Raw genomic sequence first — 18996 nt, 5'->3', positions numbered from 1 at the left:
CCAGATGTTGAGTTTGATTCACCAGAAGGATGTGTTTGATTAATTTCCATAGGTCTGATCTTCGGTTTGACATTAACTGCAAGCTTTAAATCGATTGCTGAATCAGGCCCATTTAGGGTTACCCAAAGCCCCTCAGGTTAAAGCTGAACTGCAACAGACTCCAGATCTGCTGGAACACACCCAGCACAGGAATGGACTCTGCAGGGTGTATTACACACAAATAAATCTGGGGATTTGGGGAAGTATAGTATCGGGAAGAGGTGGTCATAGAAAAAAAAGGGGGGAAAAAAAACCCAAAACAAGGCAAAGCAAAAGAAAGCTCTTTGACTGTGGTCTCAACTATTCTATTAGCTCAGACAAGAACTTACATTCACATTATTTACTACCATCAGGTGGTATGTATTAGAAAATTACAATGCAACAGTGGGCAGAAATCAGGACAGTACTCATTCCTCTTTGGAAGAGGGTTTTTCTAACTTTGTTGTTGTTTTTGTTGCTGTAACTAATTTATATATTTATTTTTACAAAGTAAACCTAGTTAGTGAAAATTATTTTATGCTCGCCTGCTACTATACCAACAAAATGAAATCCAAGTTCCTGCATGATGTGACATGTAAACCATTTGTGCTGAAATGACTGCCAGAAATGGATGGAAAGTTTTTATCCCAAAGAAACACCAAAATAAAATGCTAGTATAAGCTAAAATTATTCACTGACAGTAACTGGAGGATTTTTTGTGTCTTCGCTTTTTAATCATCAGTTTAGCTGAGTCTAATATTCAACAACTTAGAGCATCAGCAGAGAAAGTGACATGTTTTCCCTTCTGATGTTCAATACATCTGAAAACAAGTTGTGTTTGTTTGTTTGTTTTAAAAGGAAGACACAAACCAATTTTGTTTGCAAAACAAAAAAAACCAAAACATCGGTAGTGCTGCCATCTAAGGTAAAGCACACATTTTCAAAGAAAGCATTATGAGTGTGTTACAAACACATTTTGCCAGTTTCACGGAGATCCTGATGCAGGTGAGGTTTTAAAAGTTGGACGGCCTCAGCTCCACCTCGATGCTGTGATCACAGCTGCGTGCGCTTATCTCAGCATTCTCGTGTGCCATGATTCAGCTTCATTTCCTTTCCTTAAGGCAGTTAGAACTCAACAAAAATAGATAAATGCCTTATTTCCTTTTCATTTCTTCAGATCATCGAGACAGCCACTTGCTCCCTTGCTCAGAGAAAGTTAGAACTGCATGCCCTTTTTTCTACACCAGAAAAAAAGCGGCAGTTCAATAGCTTTTGCTATCAAACTCTAAAATTACGGTCACATCAGTCTACGTCCTGTGTCCTACAGAGCTTCTCTGTTATCACAAAGCCTATTCAAAATTTCCCCAAGGGCCAAGACTAACACTTGAAAAAGAGTCTAACTTTGTATGAAACCGAAAGCGTGCCCTGTTACCCACCATCTGAGATCCCCTGCCCGACCTTGTTCTTTCTGGTCCTGTTATTTCAGATCTGTATCAGTTCTCAGTCTGACCAAGCTGGGAGTAGTGATCTCCACCTTGCCCCCCTCAAGCCTGCGTAACATTACTTTGAATCCTTTATTCATTCACTGACTGAAATATCAAGAGGTTTTTTTAAATGACAGCAATATGCCCAGGTGACTGATCTGCCAGAAGGATTCTTTAGTATTGTGGAAATAACTGGCTATCAGAGAGAGATTGCTTTGAAGTTACCATTTGCAGCACACAGAGTACTAGGGCTGGATTGGTTTTTACTGGATTACTTTCACAGTAAGCTTTTTTTGTCCCATCTGAAGAGTTTCTTTGTGGGCAATGAATGAAGATATATCTCAGGAATGATCTGATGCTTCAAAAGATGATTCTTGTAGTTTATCTTGCAACGAGCTTCTCTTTTGAAGGAAATGCTGCAAAGCCCTTGTATCGATCAGAATGATAGTGCACGCAGTGTGCCTTTTATCACTGGCCTGTGTGCACTATCACTTTTTAATATAAGTCCAAAGGAAATCCTCACAAGCTAGGGCTTTTATTAATTGACATATGTGTAGATACATGTTGTCTTTTATAATACAACATTTTTTTTCTGCAAACACTTCAAAACAAAGCTGGTCCTGCTGAAATCAATGAAAGTTTACTCACCGCCTGCTGAAGAACTGCAATTTAGACTATTTTGGGAGCAGTAAAGTCAAGAATATCTACACATTTAAAACCCAGAAGGTTGTTTTGTTTAAAAATAATTTGCACACCAAAAAAGCTAGTCAAAGATAAAAGTTACATTCAGAAAAGGAAAACTGATGGCCTGTGTCAGCTAGTACACATTTAGTAAAAGCTTCTAACCAGCAGTCAGTCTGTAGGAGCAATGAAGACTGACATTTAAAACCATACCACATTATCACATTGTGAGTAACACTCCCATTTAGGTTTCTACATACCCAGACAAAAGTTGACTTTGAAGGTGTTAAACACAAACTGTTTTAAAACCAAGCAATTTTTAACTTAAAAAAACTCATGTTCATAGCTATTTTTTTAGTAAGAAAATAATGATACAGCAAGTTCTAGTTCTGAAAGCCATTATCCACTCCTATGTGCATATATTTTATTTGTCATCGGTCACTGAATAATTCAATTATTTTAATACTCTTTAGCATAGCTGCAACGAGAATTGAATACCCGTGCGAACATGGTATTAACCTGCATGTGGACAAGCGTTAGTCTGAACAACTCTTGTTCACAGCAGTGCTAAGGGTACTGGCTAATGGGTCTTGAAACGCAATTTCTAGCACACAGGTATTAGATACTTGAGCATATGTACATCCTTCACATTGCAGTTCTGGCAATGTTCTCTCTTACAAGCTGCTCTTGCTATGTTTTTGCCTCAGTAGATGTACTCTATTTCTGGGTCTTTTCACCTTCCTTCCTATACAGGCTACATGATCACAGACAAATTCCTGCTCAGTTCTGTAGTTATTTTTTCCTACTTTTACATAGAATTTTTAAAAAACGCCCTGTTGGCAGCTTTACAACACTCTGCAATTTTAGCTTAAAGAATTTTATGGATCATAGAAATACGCATTGAAGCTGTTACTGACTAATTACTGGGAAATGAAAAATCACAGCAATTCAGGAACATGCTTTCCTTCTCTTCAAAGCTATTTTGAGTTACAACATGATCAGTCCTCACTGACCTCAGCAGGGAGATTCTTTCAGCTTTGAATTCAGGCTACATCTTACAGACAATGAAAAAAGCCGGCCTCAAAACACAAGTTTACATATGCTTTATGTGATGATGATATTTTCCTATGTTTAGCAAGATGATATCATTTTCTGTTGCTTCCTGCCTTCATTCACACTGAAGTCAGAACTCAGGATGTCACAGTTACATCACACAACAATGGGAAGACTCTTACAGTAACTAATAATAACAACAGATTGTTTTTTATCAATGTGAGCCAGGCTAATTTCTATAGTACGGTATAAAGTGCAAAGTGGACTCCTTTCAGTTTCTTTTCTCAGCAGTTCTCCCTTTCCTGCCTTTAGCATAAGTGATACTGCCATAGCAGTTGTGATATTCAGAATAGAAAATGGAAACAAAAAAGCTCATGTGCCCGCAAGAAAACCAAATGACACCCACCATGCATGCAGCATGGTTAGTCTGGAGTGCACTCCAGAGATGCTGTTCCAAGCCAACAGCGGCTGATTCTGAGGGCAGGACCAGTAGGTGTGGAAATGGGGTCAAAAAGCGAGGAGCTGGCAGGGCTTCCCTACCACCATTAATATAGAAGAGGGCCAGACCTCCTGGGAACAAGCTCATGTCTGAGCCTAGAAAACCAGGAGAGCTCCTGGGAGAGGGGCAACAACGACAGGGGGCCTGGCGATACTGGAGGTGCTCTTCAACACTCGGCTTGGGAAATGGCTGTGATTTTGCCTGCCACATCCACTTGAGCTGCTTCCAGCACAGCCCTGTTTGAAACCATTCAGTAACATGGGAGCAAACATTGAGCCCATATTCAGAGAGATGGCAAATCAGAGGTTTGGCAGTGTGACATTTCCACAAGTATCTGTGTAATTTTTCAGGCAAGAGCCTGGGGATCAGCAAGAGTTTTATCTTTAAATAGGTACTTCAGAAACTTTCACCCTACCTGTATGGCTTCACATACAAAACAAGTCATTATCACAACAGAAGCTAGACTGATGGAGTTTCAGAAAACTAGCACATACCTATTCCTCAGTAGTCAGATATTATTTATTTTAAAACCAGTAATCTGTAATTGATTACTTTTATGAAATAACCACAACTTCAATCCTAGCTGGAATGCAATTGTTTTTGGTGATGCAAATAACTTCAATATCAGAGATGGTTTTAGAAACAGTGTTATAATATGGGATAAAAAACCAGGAACATCAAGACCAAGCACACTGAAATGCTGCACTGAAAGAAAAGCAAAAACCTCCAGAAACTTACCACTGAGGTAAGAGCCATCTGAAAACTGTAGATCCGTGCAAGGCCAAAGTCAGCTAACTTTATCTGCCCGCTGCTGGTTACAAGGATATTCTGGGGTTTCAGGTCCCGATGCACGACACGATGTGAATGCAGAAAATCCAGTCCCCGAAACAGCTGAAGCATCATATCCTAAATATAAAGAAGAAATCAATATGCAATTATCAAGACAAGGTGGCAAACAAGCAAGCTCCCTGTCTTAATCTGTAAAACCAATTTAATAAATATTGACTTAAATATGTGCATGGGAGATAAAAACACCTACTAATATAAAAGGGACAGAATGTTGCTAGAACCAGCTGACTTAAACAGGTGATGTGTTGGTTCTAGTTGAATTATTTGAAGGTCATGGATAGAAGTATAAAGACTGGTCAACATACTTAAAAGAAATAGCAAAAGTATGTCTGTAAATCCCAGACAACTTCAAAAGAATGCTTTCTAATTACGGGAAATACGTATTAGCTCTTTGCTCTTAACTTTAAACCACACACCAGTTTGCATCTTACAAGTTTATGCTTTGTCCTGCCCCCGTGGGCATTCACTTCAAGAGGCACAAGGATCTGTTTCAATCAGAAAAGTTCTTTAAACAACAACTTTGTCAGAATTTAATATTATAGAGGGAAAAAGTTTAGCTGGCAAAGCCTGTTGTATAGAATTTACTGAATAGGACAGAAACCACCTTTAGCACAAAGTTTAGCACTACATCAGTGTAATAACCATAAGCAACAGTTCTCATTTTGCTTTCTGTTTTGTTATAGTGATGCAATCTTCTATGACATTTCCACAGCTGAAGAAACTATTTCATCTGTACTCATGTTTTCATATTAATCTTAGTAATGTGAAAGGAATGAACCAACAGACTCAGAACTAAATACTAGAAATCCCCTGAATTCCATATTAGAAGGATACTGTCAACTTGAAAATTACATTTGCAAAACAGGCAGTTACGAGAAGGTGCTGTAGCAAGTAAGAAATGAAATAAAAGAAATAAAGAAAAAGTTTATTTTCTGTATGCACTTGACTTGAGTTCATGAATCTCCAGCTCTGTGTTTGCTGGTGACACATGCCCTTCCCATAAGCCACGCAGCACAGGGTCCGCCAGTCCTGTCATTAGCAATCAAAATTATTTTGAAGAGGTGGATGGCATGAAATATGAGAACAGGGAAAAAGGACAAATTGAAATTGGTTGCTTTTGTTGTCTCCACGGACTTAGGCATTTTTCAGGTAAATATTCAAGGCGCACTATTAAAAGGAATGGTATCTGAAAATGGGTTTAAAAATAGCTCAAAAATACCTCAAAAAGTAATCACTTTTTATTTGAAGACCCTGATGATGGAGATATTATCATGGAACTATGGATGCTGTGACAGCTTTTAATTATTATAATCTCTGAAGAAACCAAGAATCCCATTCCCTTCTAGCTCATGACTTTTATTCCCTTTGCTTTCTTAGGAAAAACTAAGGTCTGATAATTTCAGTAACTAGTATAATACGGTTTGCTCTTTTAAAACAAATATACTAAATGTATTGAATCTTCTTACATTCATATAATTTCCCTTTGCAGTTCAGAAACACGTGGAAGAGATAGGACTGCAGCTATGCAGGTTTCGGTCATCAGTAGAATTACTACACATCCTATCTTCTCACTCAGTGCTATCAAATCCCACCAGTTTTTAGATCAGTCTTCCAGATGTAAAGAACACACCAAGAGCATTTAAAAGCATGCCTTTTTTTTTTTTTTTTAAATTCCAGGTAGACATAATAGCACAGAAAATAAGAAAACAATTTAAAGAACTTAAGGATTAGTCAGTAGACCCTGGTGAGTCCCTTTCTGGTAACATTTCTGCATCCTACTCATTTGTCAAGTATGTAAACTCATTCCTACAGTGACCAAACATATCGAGAGTATTTTTTTCCTACAACTGATGCTGGTTTTGTTCCGACTTTCTTCCTCAAGCTCAGCAAATGCAATTCTGCTCTGCCAGTTGCAAGTTGCAAGCAATGTCTTCAGTTTCTAAATTCAGAGTTTTCTTCAGGCATGGATAAAAAAGAAAACATTTGAAAAGGGAAACTGTTATATCTCTCCGTCCCCCGACAGGACTCAAAAGATTAATATCATTTACTGAAGTTCTCTTCACACACACAAAAATGAGATATGCAGCAAAAAGTATACCAGGAAAGTGTAAATTTCAAAGGTATTAGAAAGAAGACTAGGGAAAAAAGTGCTATACTTCCTCTTCCAGGAAATTCAGAGTTAGTCCACACAGGCTATTCTCTGATACTCATTTTGGACTGTTGATTATGCTCTTCTGATATCCCTTGTTACTTACTATTACGTGTGTGAACAGATTTCAGTTCAATATTATCTTGGAAGAACAGCCCAAAGATTTGTGTGTTTAAAGAAGGGCACTTTGATATAAAAAGACCATGTTATTCGTGATTCATTATTGTCCTGTTTTTAAATTCTCAGCCAGTTAGAAAAAGGGCAGAAACCAGAATCCCATTACATAGGCTTATTATTATGCACGTTAAATACAGAATATCAAATTGTGCAGCTCAGAATTTGATATTTGTTTGCACAAATAGATTTTCAATATCAAAGCAAAGAAGAGAACATTTAAATTATTTTTTTTTTCATACTGAATTATAAATTTTGTGCAGTATGTAAGTCTAGTCAAAAACAATTAGGCCTCACTTTTGGAAAATTACTTCATACTCTTAGTCAGCCACTTGCAAGCAACATCAGAACCAGTCTTGGCTGCGTGTTTTCTTTGATACCATAACTAATATCAGAAGACACTAACCTTTGCTCGTAAATTGGATAAGGGCTGTAAACATGCACAAGTCAGGTCATTAGCTAATTAAATTGAGATAATTCCACTCATCTGACAGAAATGCACCCATTTTTGTTAGTGATGATTACACAGCATAATCTCAATTACCAAGATCTAGAAATAACAGCAAGAGAGTCTTCATGTGTTTCAAGGATTAATTTGTTCCATGTCTGCCTTTCCCTGAAAAATTTTCTGTGCTAGCTAGGCATGTCATACTTTGGAATTACAGTTAACAGCATATTTCAAAAGTTAATTGAAAAATGATCAATTCCACTCAACAACAAGAAGATTCATGCCTTAGCAGATTTGAGGAACAAGCTCTAATGAGTAGTGATCAAACCTCTACTGACATCTATTAGATGTTCTTCGATGTTTTATGTTTATATACATAAACACAGAATAGCACCTGTTGTTCCAGATTAGAGATTTCTGCCATGCTTCTAATATCACAAAACCTATGATGATTTTTGCCTGAGTTAAAAATATATGCATTTTTCCTCTGTGATTACTTTCAGTCAAACGTGGCTTTACAATGTTTTCCCCTTTCAGGCTACATTTTCAGCGCAGCCTATGCACAAATCTATAGTATTTATCCATAACTCGATAGAAAACTGAGCTATTTCGGGATGCAACGAACAAACACACTTTCCTTAGAGGCAAATATACCTTTAGTTTTATAAAAGCCTCGTAATGGAAACAGTTAGGAGCAAAACTTTTTATGGAAATGCTCCATCTTTTGCATGTTCCACCATCTGTGGTACTGCTGATGGCACTGCTCAGTCTGGTATTTGTTGAGTTTATCAGCACTGAATGTGAGGACCAAATTATGATGAACTTTTCAAGCAATACCATATTGTATCATGAGTCTCAGTAACACACAGAAATATGAACTGCATAGTCTGCCTTTAGTGTCAACAAGGATGGGGACAGGCTTGGGTTCAGCTGAGGAGCTGCTGTTGCTGCCTCTGCTGCAGGTTGGCTTTGAGGCTCTCGCTTCACAACAGAGGGGCAGCAGGAACCGAAAGCCTTGATCTCCTACAGACCTTTGTCTCCTCCTTGTCCCGTCCCCTCTTGACCCCGCGCTTCACTGACCCCTCTTAACGTCCCTCCGGCTTCTGATCCATAAATCCTTTCCAAGCCATTGGTTTTTAAAATACCACTCTGATCCTTTACAAGTCACTCACCATCTTGACTTGCAGCTAGAATATCTGTCAATTGTCTTCAGTAACTCACTCACCATTTAAGACCAGCCGGATTCTCTGGGGTACTCTGCCTGCCTAATCCAAATGAGGATAGCACGGCTGTCGACCAAATAATTCAAGTATCTGTCAAGAGGAGCCATATTGGAGCAGGCAGAAAGTGTGAGGTGGAAGGAGCGGCAGAGAGAAACTGCCATGGACAGATCACAGTCCCCCACACCCCATCTCCCTGTGCTGCTCGGGGTGGGGAGAGTCAGGAGTGATGTGGAGCCTGGAAAAAGCCAGGGGAAACAGTTCTTTGAATTACTGCCTTTGAATGATTGCCTCCCCCCCACCTCCCTTGAATTACTAATTAAATATCTGTCTTAATTGGCATTAAACTAAGTTAATTTTCCCCAAGGTGAGTCTATTTTGCCCGTGATGGTAAATGGTAAGCAACCTCCCTGTCTTACCTCAGGCCACAGCCTTTCTTTTTCCTTGTTCTCTTTTATTTTCTGTAGCCATCCACTGAGGTGGGGGAAGTGAGTGAGCAGCTGGGTGGGAGTTTGGCTGTTGGGCTAGGCTAATCCACCACCCTGGTAATGGTACGGATGCCAGATTTTGTCTTTGTAAAGGGGGGCACAGTGTCATGCAACCTGAAGGAAAACGCTATGAATAATATGTCTTCAGAGAACACCAGCACTCAGCAGTAACAGGCACATATGAATGGCTACTCCTCATGTGAAGCTCACATGTTTCCTTCTTTGACTAGTATGTAAAGAAAGAAAAACCTTTAACCAGGTGCCCCTTGGTCATGGTGACAGAGTTGGTCATGGTGACAGGAGTTCCTAATGGCAGAGAAAATGAGTCTGTGGAAGCCCACAAATATACTGTTGTATCGCCAAAGTGACACAATACAGATGCTTGTCAGCTATAACAGACCCTACATTTGTACTTATGCACAGCAGTTTAATGGCCTTTTCTTTTTTTTTAAAAAAAGTTGTTGTTTTGTTTTGTTTTTTTTTTTTAAATTACCTGCCTATTTTCCTCTTCCTGCTCAATTTGGTAAAACCCAAGAATCCTTTAGAATCCTCTAACATTTCTGCTGCTCCTCTGTGGAGCACCTCACGCACCTGTACAACCACCTGCATCCTTCATCCAGACTTTCTATTTGTTTGTAATTCATTTTCCTCTTTTTGCCAAGCAGAATGGAATGTCCCTATTTTGGATGACAGGTGTTGGGATACTCATCCTGAACATTTCCTGTAGGAGTGTTTGTGTAAGAGACAACTATGAGTGTAAACAAAGGGAATGAATTTTCGACAGCAACGTGTAATAAATCAGTCAAGCTAGTTTGATGAAAAGGCTCACTGCCTCTCACTGAACAGCAGGACCTCCTCTGAGCAAAAGAAAAGGATGAAGCTTCCTTCGTATCCTACAGGATTTTACAGAACTTATCAAATTGCTTTCATTTTAAAGAGTGTTCTTTAAACACGCTGAAATGAAAGTTTAAAGAGTTTTCACATTTTTTAGGGCCTATTTTTGAAGGAGAATAATTGCAGCACTTCTATGGTTATGCTTTGTAACAAACAGTCAACATTAATTAATGCCAAAAAAACAATGGCATTCCTGAGGAATTACGCAGTACAGATACATGAATAGCAAAAGACATGATTAATGTTGTTACACTGAATCCCAAAGGCATTAGTAATAATGTAGTGACTCCCTGTTAAATGCAGTGATTCTTTTTTTTTTTTTTTAAATCTTGTCCTCACACTGGGCTGGGAACCCATCACATCAGTCTATCTAGAATACCATGGCTGCGATGGTGGGGGCAGAGAACCAATTTGCCCCCAGCCTGTGGAGCTGCAGGATGATCTCCACGCAGCTGCTGGGTGCTGCGTCTGGGGCACAGTGACAGGCAGATACATCCCTGCCCCTGCACCCTTTTCCTTCTTCTCTCAGGAGAAAGCTATTCTGATCCGTCTCCCTGCAGGACATTCAGAAAAGGGAGGAGGAGGAGGCTGCGTTCTTTGCCTCTCAGGAGTCACCCATGATCCAACCCCATATACACCCAGGACAGAGAGCTCTGACTGTTCCTTATATTGGGTGACAGTTTATCATCTCAGAGTAGACCCATTGCTTTCCAGGAAAGTATTCACAGGGTAAGGGTCGTCCCTCAGAAGAGAAGACTGCTGTGATATTCCTGTGAATTAACTAGAGGGTACCAAGAGAACGTGAACTTCACAGCAGGTTCAATTTAAATAAGTTCACTGTTTTGATAAGAGAACAATAAATCCAAATGACTGTTCACTTAGTCGTATTAATCAACTTTACTGTACAAGATAAAATGTTCATTTTCTGGTCATAGAATAAAATGCTGTGCAGAGAGAAAAATACAGCAAATTCATTTAGTGTCTTATTAGCAGAAGGAAACTAATACATGCCAAGCTTATGCAAGGAACTGGTCTAATAATTGTTCCTGCTTTGTATATTGCTGCCCTAAAGGTAAACAATTTTTTGAAACTTAATTAACCCTTATATATATTTAAATATGAAGTAAAATATTTGCGTAATTCTTTTTCAATTGTAAAATGATTTTGATCATATCAAAGACACTTCAATACACTTAGAGTAGATTAATGGATATTTTAAAATATATTCTGATCAACGGTTTCTTATCTATATTAAACCACTTTTATAAGAAAGAAAGCACATCTCAGACAGAGGAGTCTGGATTATCCAGGTGTTAGGATGAAGAACTTTATAGATGTACACTCACAAAAGTATGGGTGTATGTATACATGCATTTTAGTGTTTTGAATAATCTCGTTGAAGGTAATGTTATCCATACTAATGCACTATAAAAGTACAAACACCAAAATGAATATAACTGGGTTTTGTTTGTTTGAATTGATTTTTCTGTTTGTTTTTGTTTGGTTGGTTTTTCTGTGTTTTTTGTTGTGTTGTGTTTTGCTTTTGTTTTTAATGTCTATAATTGTCTGTACAGCAATTTGAAAGATAAAATACCTGAAGGACTAGAGTCTCTAAAACACTGTTTTGAAGACTATTTTTGTTGCTCTTAGAAGCAGTAAGGTAAAAAAGATTAGAAAGTCCTAAATAAATTACTGTGGAATAAAATAATCAGTCAATCAGTTAATAGTCTGGTATCTAGTAAAACTTGCCGATGTCACTATTATGGATGGACCTGCCTGTATATCATGGACATTATACGTCAGCCTCAAGCAAAAGTATAGCAACTGTGCATAACATTCAGGAAGAATGCTAAGTTTTAACTGAATTATAAAGGTCCATGGCAGTCTTTGAAAAAGTCTCAGGCTTGACAATGCTATTACATTGCCTTAAGTTTATTATTGAATTTTACATATGTATATAATAGCTTTCAATACACTGAGGCATTATTTTCCTTTTATTGTCTTGCTCCTCTCTGTAGACTGTATTCAATTCACAGGCACCACAGCAAGTTTAGCATGTTCTAATCCCTTTGCTTAAACTCACCAACTGTCCCAAGTTAGAAAGGAACCACTGAATTTGTATTGCCAGAGGAGATCCTGACCAAGCACATTTTGGACTGCTCCAAACTCCCCAAACACCAATGCTCACCAGCAGCAAAGGCGACATAAATAAGACTAGATTAAGACAAACAGATGCACCTGATTGTGTTCAAGGAACTCTTCTGAGTAACCTTCCATCTGCCTTCCATAAAACAGAGACCCGGATTAATATTTTAGATTAAAAGTTTCAGTCTTAGGACATGTCTGTATTACCAGTATCTTAATACTACCAGATTTTCATACCAATGTCAGTAGTTGTGAACTAAAGACCACATTCAGTCTGTGAAATGTGTACTTAACGTCTGTGGGATATGTATGTACATACACATGTATCAGCACATGAAGAGGATGCATTAATTTTGGCCAGATCAATATTAACTTGTTTATAGGTCTTTCCTCATCAATTTCTCATTTTCTATCTCAACATCTGTCAAGTCAGTTCGCAATACAGATCTTTCAAGTTTTACTTTATCAGCTGCTACTTTTCGTATTTGATGATAAGAATTTGCATGACTGAAAGGAAACCTATACAATTATTGTCCTACTTACTTATTTTCAGTGATTCATTGTACCAAAAATTCCTATCAAAGTGGAACTACCAGACATGCAAATGAAACACATAACATTTTCTACCTGGTTACTGGTATTTTTTAAAAGAAAATACATGCAAATTACATGAGAAAAGAGGGGAATTTTGTTTTAACAATTTGACACAAATTGGCAAATGTAGCACTGCTACCAAGACCTGTTCTGACTGTGAAATTTTTACAGCGGGTAAGTCTAACTTTATGATTAACAATCTTTTTCACTGCTCAAACCTTTCCACTCTGTGTCCAGCAGAAAAACACAACAGAAGGCACAGCTCTGATAGATCTGAGCCTAGATAAGCAAACAAACAGATTTTTCCCTGTATCTCTGGATGATATCATCACAGTTCTGTACATCCCCAAATACTTTCTGGGAAACATATTTTCTTTTATTACAAGTTTTTCATAAAACTGTATTGGAGACAGTAGTCACAGCACATCCTGGTTTGACAGTTGTTACCCACTCTGTTCTTTTATTCCTCATGCCATCTGAAAAAGATACGAGGACTGAGATGAACCAAGAAATCCCCCAAACCTTTACTGGCTCACCCGGTTGGTAAGCCCCATGCAGATGACTTGAAATAGCATCTGTGATTTGCACACGTTGGCTCTGAAGCCCCCTCCGGCACACGTCTGGGGACTGACACCAGCCAAAATTTGGCATCTAAGCATCACATCAGGTCAAGCTGAATGGCTGGGGCAGAGTTGCAGTTTGAATTCTGGAGTATACTTTCATCTAATTCCAGCTTCTTTAACGGTCATGTTCCTCAACAAGGCAAGTCATCCTTCTTTCAACTAATGCTGTGAGCCTCTTTCTTCTGGGCTAAAACCCAGACTTTCACTTGACTAAGTCAATCTGCTCTGGAGCACTGTGTATACTCCCCTATCTCTATCACCTCTCAGTAGGGCTTAGTGCTTTCAATTTTTAAATAAGATTTTTGATTGTTTCTAATATATTTCCTTCTCTCATTGTGGGACATCATTGCCATTTCCTCTTCATAAACTTTCCTTCTACATTCCCAAGCTGCATTTTTGGACATCCTAAGTATATCATCACTTATTGCAACCCTTGTGGAAGCCCTCCTGACGTAATCAGAGAAATTAGTCCATGCAGAAAATCCACAAATCTGGATGTGCCTCCCTTTAACTACTTCAGCATGCTTCTGAGAGGAGCTCATGGAAATCACTTTCTCGCTCCATGCCAGAATCTACCAACTACAAAATCTATAATCTACAAAGTAAATTATCAGCTGACAAGCTGATTTTCCTCCAGCACTGCTTGCATTGGTCGTTACGAGACATGGTATCAACAAACAAACCCCCTTCGCTAGAGGAGAACGCTGCTCAGTCAGCACTACAGGTGTTTACCAGCACCTTTGTGACACCGCTGGTCATAATAGCTCTTTCAAATTTACTCGGATTCCGTGAAGGGTTAAAAATATGGCATATGTTGACGGTGACACTCCTCGCTAACAGGAAAGACACGTTGCTGTGGGGCCCAGATCTCGGCTTCTCCTTCCCTGCAGCTGTCTGTGGATAGCAGCTAATTGTATCCACTTGTTTAACCTCGGGGATAACGTCTGGAGGGGACCAAGTGCCACAAGCATACTTTTTTTTTTTTAACGGTCATTTCCTCTCTGGTGTAACTTGCATGACAGCATGTGACAAGCAGAAATTAATGGGGACACTGCTGTGCCAATACCTCTTGAATTGCTTTGACACTGGCTGCAGGCTGCCTGCTTGGCCACCCAGCCAAGACCTCACATGAAACGTGGCAAGGGGCCCGCAGCTCTATTCGCTAACAAGCCAGCTGGTCAGTGATTAGAAAGCTGAAACAATGCTATGCACATACATCAAGAAAAATGCTTTACAAACAGCTTCAGACTTAGGAGGTAAAGTCTTCTCAGAGAGTAAATCTGTAGATTTATCTGCTGGGGACTGCTAACTTAAGCTAACGTTAGAGATAGTGTGGAAGGCCCTGGAAGATGGCTGCCCTGCATTGTCACCTGAGCACAAGAAGGGCTTACCTCAGAAAAAAGGCTAACAACATGCTCAAAATCATGTGCAAACAGCTTAGACCACATGGATTTTGGTCCAGAGGAGCATTTAAATTATGTAAATACGTCAAGATTTATGACAGACTATTTTCCTAAAGGTCTATCAACACCTTGGAAACATTACTGACATTTCTGCAGAAATTCTCATTCGATTTGTCTGCAGTGTGCCATCAAGAAGGCTGAGATTTGTTTATATGCTGATACGTAACAACAAAGGGTGAGATTTTAGAAGTATCCCAGAGGATTTGGATGACCAGATCTCCTACACCCAAGGAAGCTTTGAACATTTCAGCCAAGACTTTTTTGAAAACCGTCAAATCCTTGGCTAGACACAAAGGGCGCAATGCAACTGTTCCTTTAATTTCTCAGCTGTTTTTTTAAACAGTATCCACTAACAATGCATGGAGTTTTTATGAAACACCTGTATGGCAACGAGAAAATAAGTTATGCTTTTTTAAAACTGAGAAAAAAGCAGTCAATAGAATCTGACAGGTTAGAAACCCAAACGTCATTTAAAATCAATAGGACTTGGGCACATAATTCCTATGGCTCCTTCAAAGTTATGAACTCAGTCCAGAATTTTTTTTTTAATAGAAAACTTGTTTAAAGTTATTATAACACAGGCCTGCTCCATTTCCTGATAGATAATGAAATATATTTTGTGGCATATAGAGACACATTAGAGCTCAAGGCACTGTAAAAGAGGTCGGCAGGATAAAGGAGTCACTTTTGTGAATTAAAAACTGAGGTTAATGCAGATTTTGGACTTTAGGCCTAACTAATTTTGATTGCTTCCATCACAAAAATGTCTAGGAATTCAGCATAGTCATGAAGAGCACTTGCATGCCGAGGAAGAAGATGGCTTCATATTAGGCACAACCAAAGCCCAATAAAGTCACTGGGGCTCTATCCATCAATTTTCAAAGACCTGAGCTCGTCCCACCACTTTTTAATGTTTCCATCCTCCTCCCACAGTTGCTGGAACCAGCAGGACCTTCAGCGAGAGCTAGCCAGCCTTCTCTGAGACAAAAGTGACAACACCACACCAGGCATCGAAATACAGATATTCTCTAGAGCTAGACACTCTTGTAGCAAATAGTTAACAGCTTTTATTAAAGATGTGAACACAGAGGATAGTAAGAAGACAATCCCTTCCTAACCTCCCCAGAGAATACATAATAAATAAAGCTCAGTTGTGCACTTTTTAAAAGCCACTTTTCAATAGTTGTTTTGCCTGTAATGTAGTTGCATGACAGAAGTATCATGATGTTCATCCATGCTGTACAATGGCTCAACATTGGGGTCAATTACAACCTGAGCTCCAGTTACAGATCATTTAACTTTGCTGTCTCTCTTGCTTGGTATTATAAATTCAGCGATACCAGTTAACTACTTCATGAGTGTTGCAAAGATTAACTGGTTAATGTTTATTAAGTACTCCAAGGATTTAGAATTTGCTTTCAGTTAGACAGACATAAAAGCATTCAAGAAAACCAAGGATATATACAAGAGGAAAGATTTCTTGCGTATAAGTTATGGATAGGAACAAGCTTCGAGGAGGAGTCAAGAGGGGACAGTGGCCTACTGGAATCAGCTTGGCCAGGACCCCCAGTCCAAGAACTGTACATATAGCCTTGCAACACTGCTATAGCATTGTATGAACTATCAAAATGGTCTTCAGTATGAGAAACTTGCTGATGTGGAAAAAAAAGAATTGTTTCTTGGAAGCACTCAGCAGACTGAGTTATTCTCAAAATTAATAGCTCTTGAACAAACAGCTTTACAAGGGGAACAGGCAAACACTTTATCCTACAGACAAGGCACAGAGAAAAGATTTTGCAAGAGTCAAGCAACTGCACGAAGTCTTTTATTTTCACTGAAAGCATGAGAAGTTTGCTCATAGCACCAGACTAGGGGAGAATGGCTGCCCATTCCCTTCCACTTACACAGTCTACCACTTCTCCTTCCTCTTCTGATTTCCTACCTTTTCCTTTACTTCTTTTCTCTCTTCATGTGCCCCGTTGGCCTTTCCTGCCCCATCCCCAGTTCTGGCCATTCTCTTCATGCCTTCACTGCACCCCAGCCCACTAAAGTATTTCCTCTCCCACCACATTCACTCTCAGGACCTGTGGCCCATCTCTTTGGGTTGCTTTCTCCCACAGGCCAGGTGATTACCGAGCAAGGTAGATCAGTAGAAGATGCCAGCTATTGGCATGCCGCAGGAGGCCGTCTCTGGATCTCAGATATAACAAATTGTAACAGGTAGAGATGTGCTTGAGATGTTTGCTGTGGCTGCAGTGGTGGGATATGGTCCCACACATCTGCCGAGTCTCTCTGAAGTGCCGTGGGCCATATCCCCTTCAGTTCTGAGCAAAATGACACTGATTTACACCAGTGTAAATCAGTGTAAACCTTGCCTTGTTTTCTTTTGAACACTTGACTGGTTCTTAAAAAAGAAGGCATCTTCAAGTTGTGGTGACACAATGAGTGATGAGCCTACTTATTTCTTAATGTTAGTACAATAGAGAAATATCAGCTCTGCTCTGGGCATGAGGGTGAGGCTTGGGGATGGGGGCAAAGTTACAACATGAGAGTTGGTCATCTTCTTGAAAGGGGAGAAGATTGCCTCCAATAGTTGACAGGCACAATATTCTCTCTCTTCCCCCACCTCCCCATATGCTAAACAAAACAAACTCTTCAGAGATTTTTAATAAAAAGGCAAAGGTATGTTGAAAGTTAACTTGTAAAAAGATCCAATCGGTGAAACAAACTACTTCCATGAAAAAGTAGATTTTGAAAGTAAAGTGTCACAAATGATGCATGTGACAAATATAACTTGTGACAAATGCATTGTTGCTTCTCAAAAGGGTTACTTGTGACAAGCAAAAAAGCAGGGTATTGATCATGTAAGCCAATGTGGAAAATAAAACTACATGTCTTCTTGTGTACCTTCACTGTAACCATTCATGGAAAACCTATGAGACTAAAAGTAGCCACAATCTAGACAACTTGGAGCACATACATCTGTGCTTTGCTGAATCAGGCCCTAGAAAGACAACTCTTTTGTCTTCCCTGTCAGAGAAAAAAAAAAACCCAAACATTACAAATCATGCGATACAATATCAAACTCTATGTTATTCCAAAATGACAGTCAATTAAGTAGAAACAAACTGTATCTTCAGAAGGGCAAATGAGAGAGGCCAGGGATCACTATCAAAGGACTTCTGTTTTCTTTTGTTTATTAAATAGCAACTGTATTATTTACTGCAGCTTTGGAAGCTAGTGAGCAGCTGGGTTTAACGCATTTCCATGCTGTGTAACCTCTCCTTATGCTTCGTTAGATTCCTTATCAGGACCAGAATAAAAGAAATCTCTCTGTTATGCTTTTCCTATGGCAAAGGAAAAGACAAGATGATGACTTTCCAGCTCATTTCACTCGTACAACGTTCTCATCAATCACCATGGGGTAGGTCTTTGTTATTTTCATTGAAGGACTGTTCTTAGTTTTCTGTCACAATAAAGCGTGACTCCACTAACTAGCAAATCAAGGTTACCTCCACATTTCCAAAAGAACAAGATGCAAACATAAGGCTAAAGCTACTTCTGAAATATTTTCCAAGGCCCCAGTTTCACAAACATAAACCTAAGTCAAATTAGGTCTAAATTCTTTTCATTGAAATGAAGGTTAAAGTCTGAAATACTCAGAGCAGTTGAGGTAAGGAAGCTAAACTAAGCATTTCATCAAGAACCAAAAGTTTTCTGCTTGTTTTGCGACTTTCTGCTCCAGAAACCAAGCAAAGAAACTGTGGTTTATTTTTATTTTAAACTCTCTGTCAAGTATGCATCTCTTTGCAGTTTTGGTTCACTATAGCCCACACAGCTTGGCCTGTATTCTCCTTTTCCTATGTCTTCAATAAGCCCTATAGACGTGAGCAGGAATTATGTGAGCAAAGGAAAAGCCTTCTAATCAAGGCAAAACATAATGAAAAATGCTTTGTAAGATGGTCTCTCCTCCTTTAACTTCATGTTTTTATATGTCTTTTCCTTTTTGGTCTGAGTTGCTTCTCACTGAATGACAGTTACACACAACATACTATTGTAATAACAAGCATATGGCTCAGAGATCGCTGTTGACTTTCTCAAGTCTCAAATTAGACATTTTTATTTAAAATGTATGAAAGACATCTGTATACTCTTTCATTAAATGCATTTTACATTTGTAACATCCTATGTATGCCTTTGGAACCATTTCCACT

General features: G+C 39.0%; 1 protein-coding gene across 4 annotated transcripts in view; it reads right to left on the bottom strand.

The window, feature by feature from the left end:
• CDK6 (cyclin dependent kinase 6) overlaps positions 1-18996 on the bottom strand; it is a 145528-nt gene that overhangs the window by 83351 nt on the left and 43181 nt on the right. For all 4 annotated transcript variants that reach the window (XR_014183343.1, XR_014183344.1, XM_082045631.1 and 1 more), the window contains exon 4: positions 4474-4641. Coding sequence is in view for 2 of the 4 variants with exons in the window: in XM_082045631.1 (XP_081901757.1) it covers positions 4474-4641 (168 nt within the window). In the remaining 2 variants the exon portion in view is untranslated. The remainder of the gene's footprint in view (positions 1-4473; positions 4642-18996) is intronic.

Source organism: Streptopelia decaocto (assembly GCF_964273445.1).
Source record: "Streptopelia decaocto genome assembly, chromosome: 2".
Classification (NCBI taxonomy): Eukaryota; Metazoa; Chordata; class Aves; order Columbiformes; family Columbidae; genus Streptopelia; species Streptopelia decaocto.
This window is presented reverse-complemented; position numbering and strand designations above follow the sequence as displayed.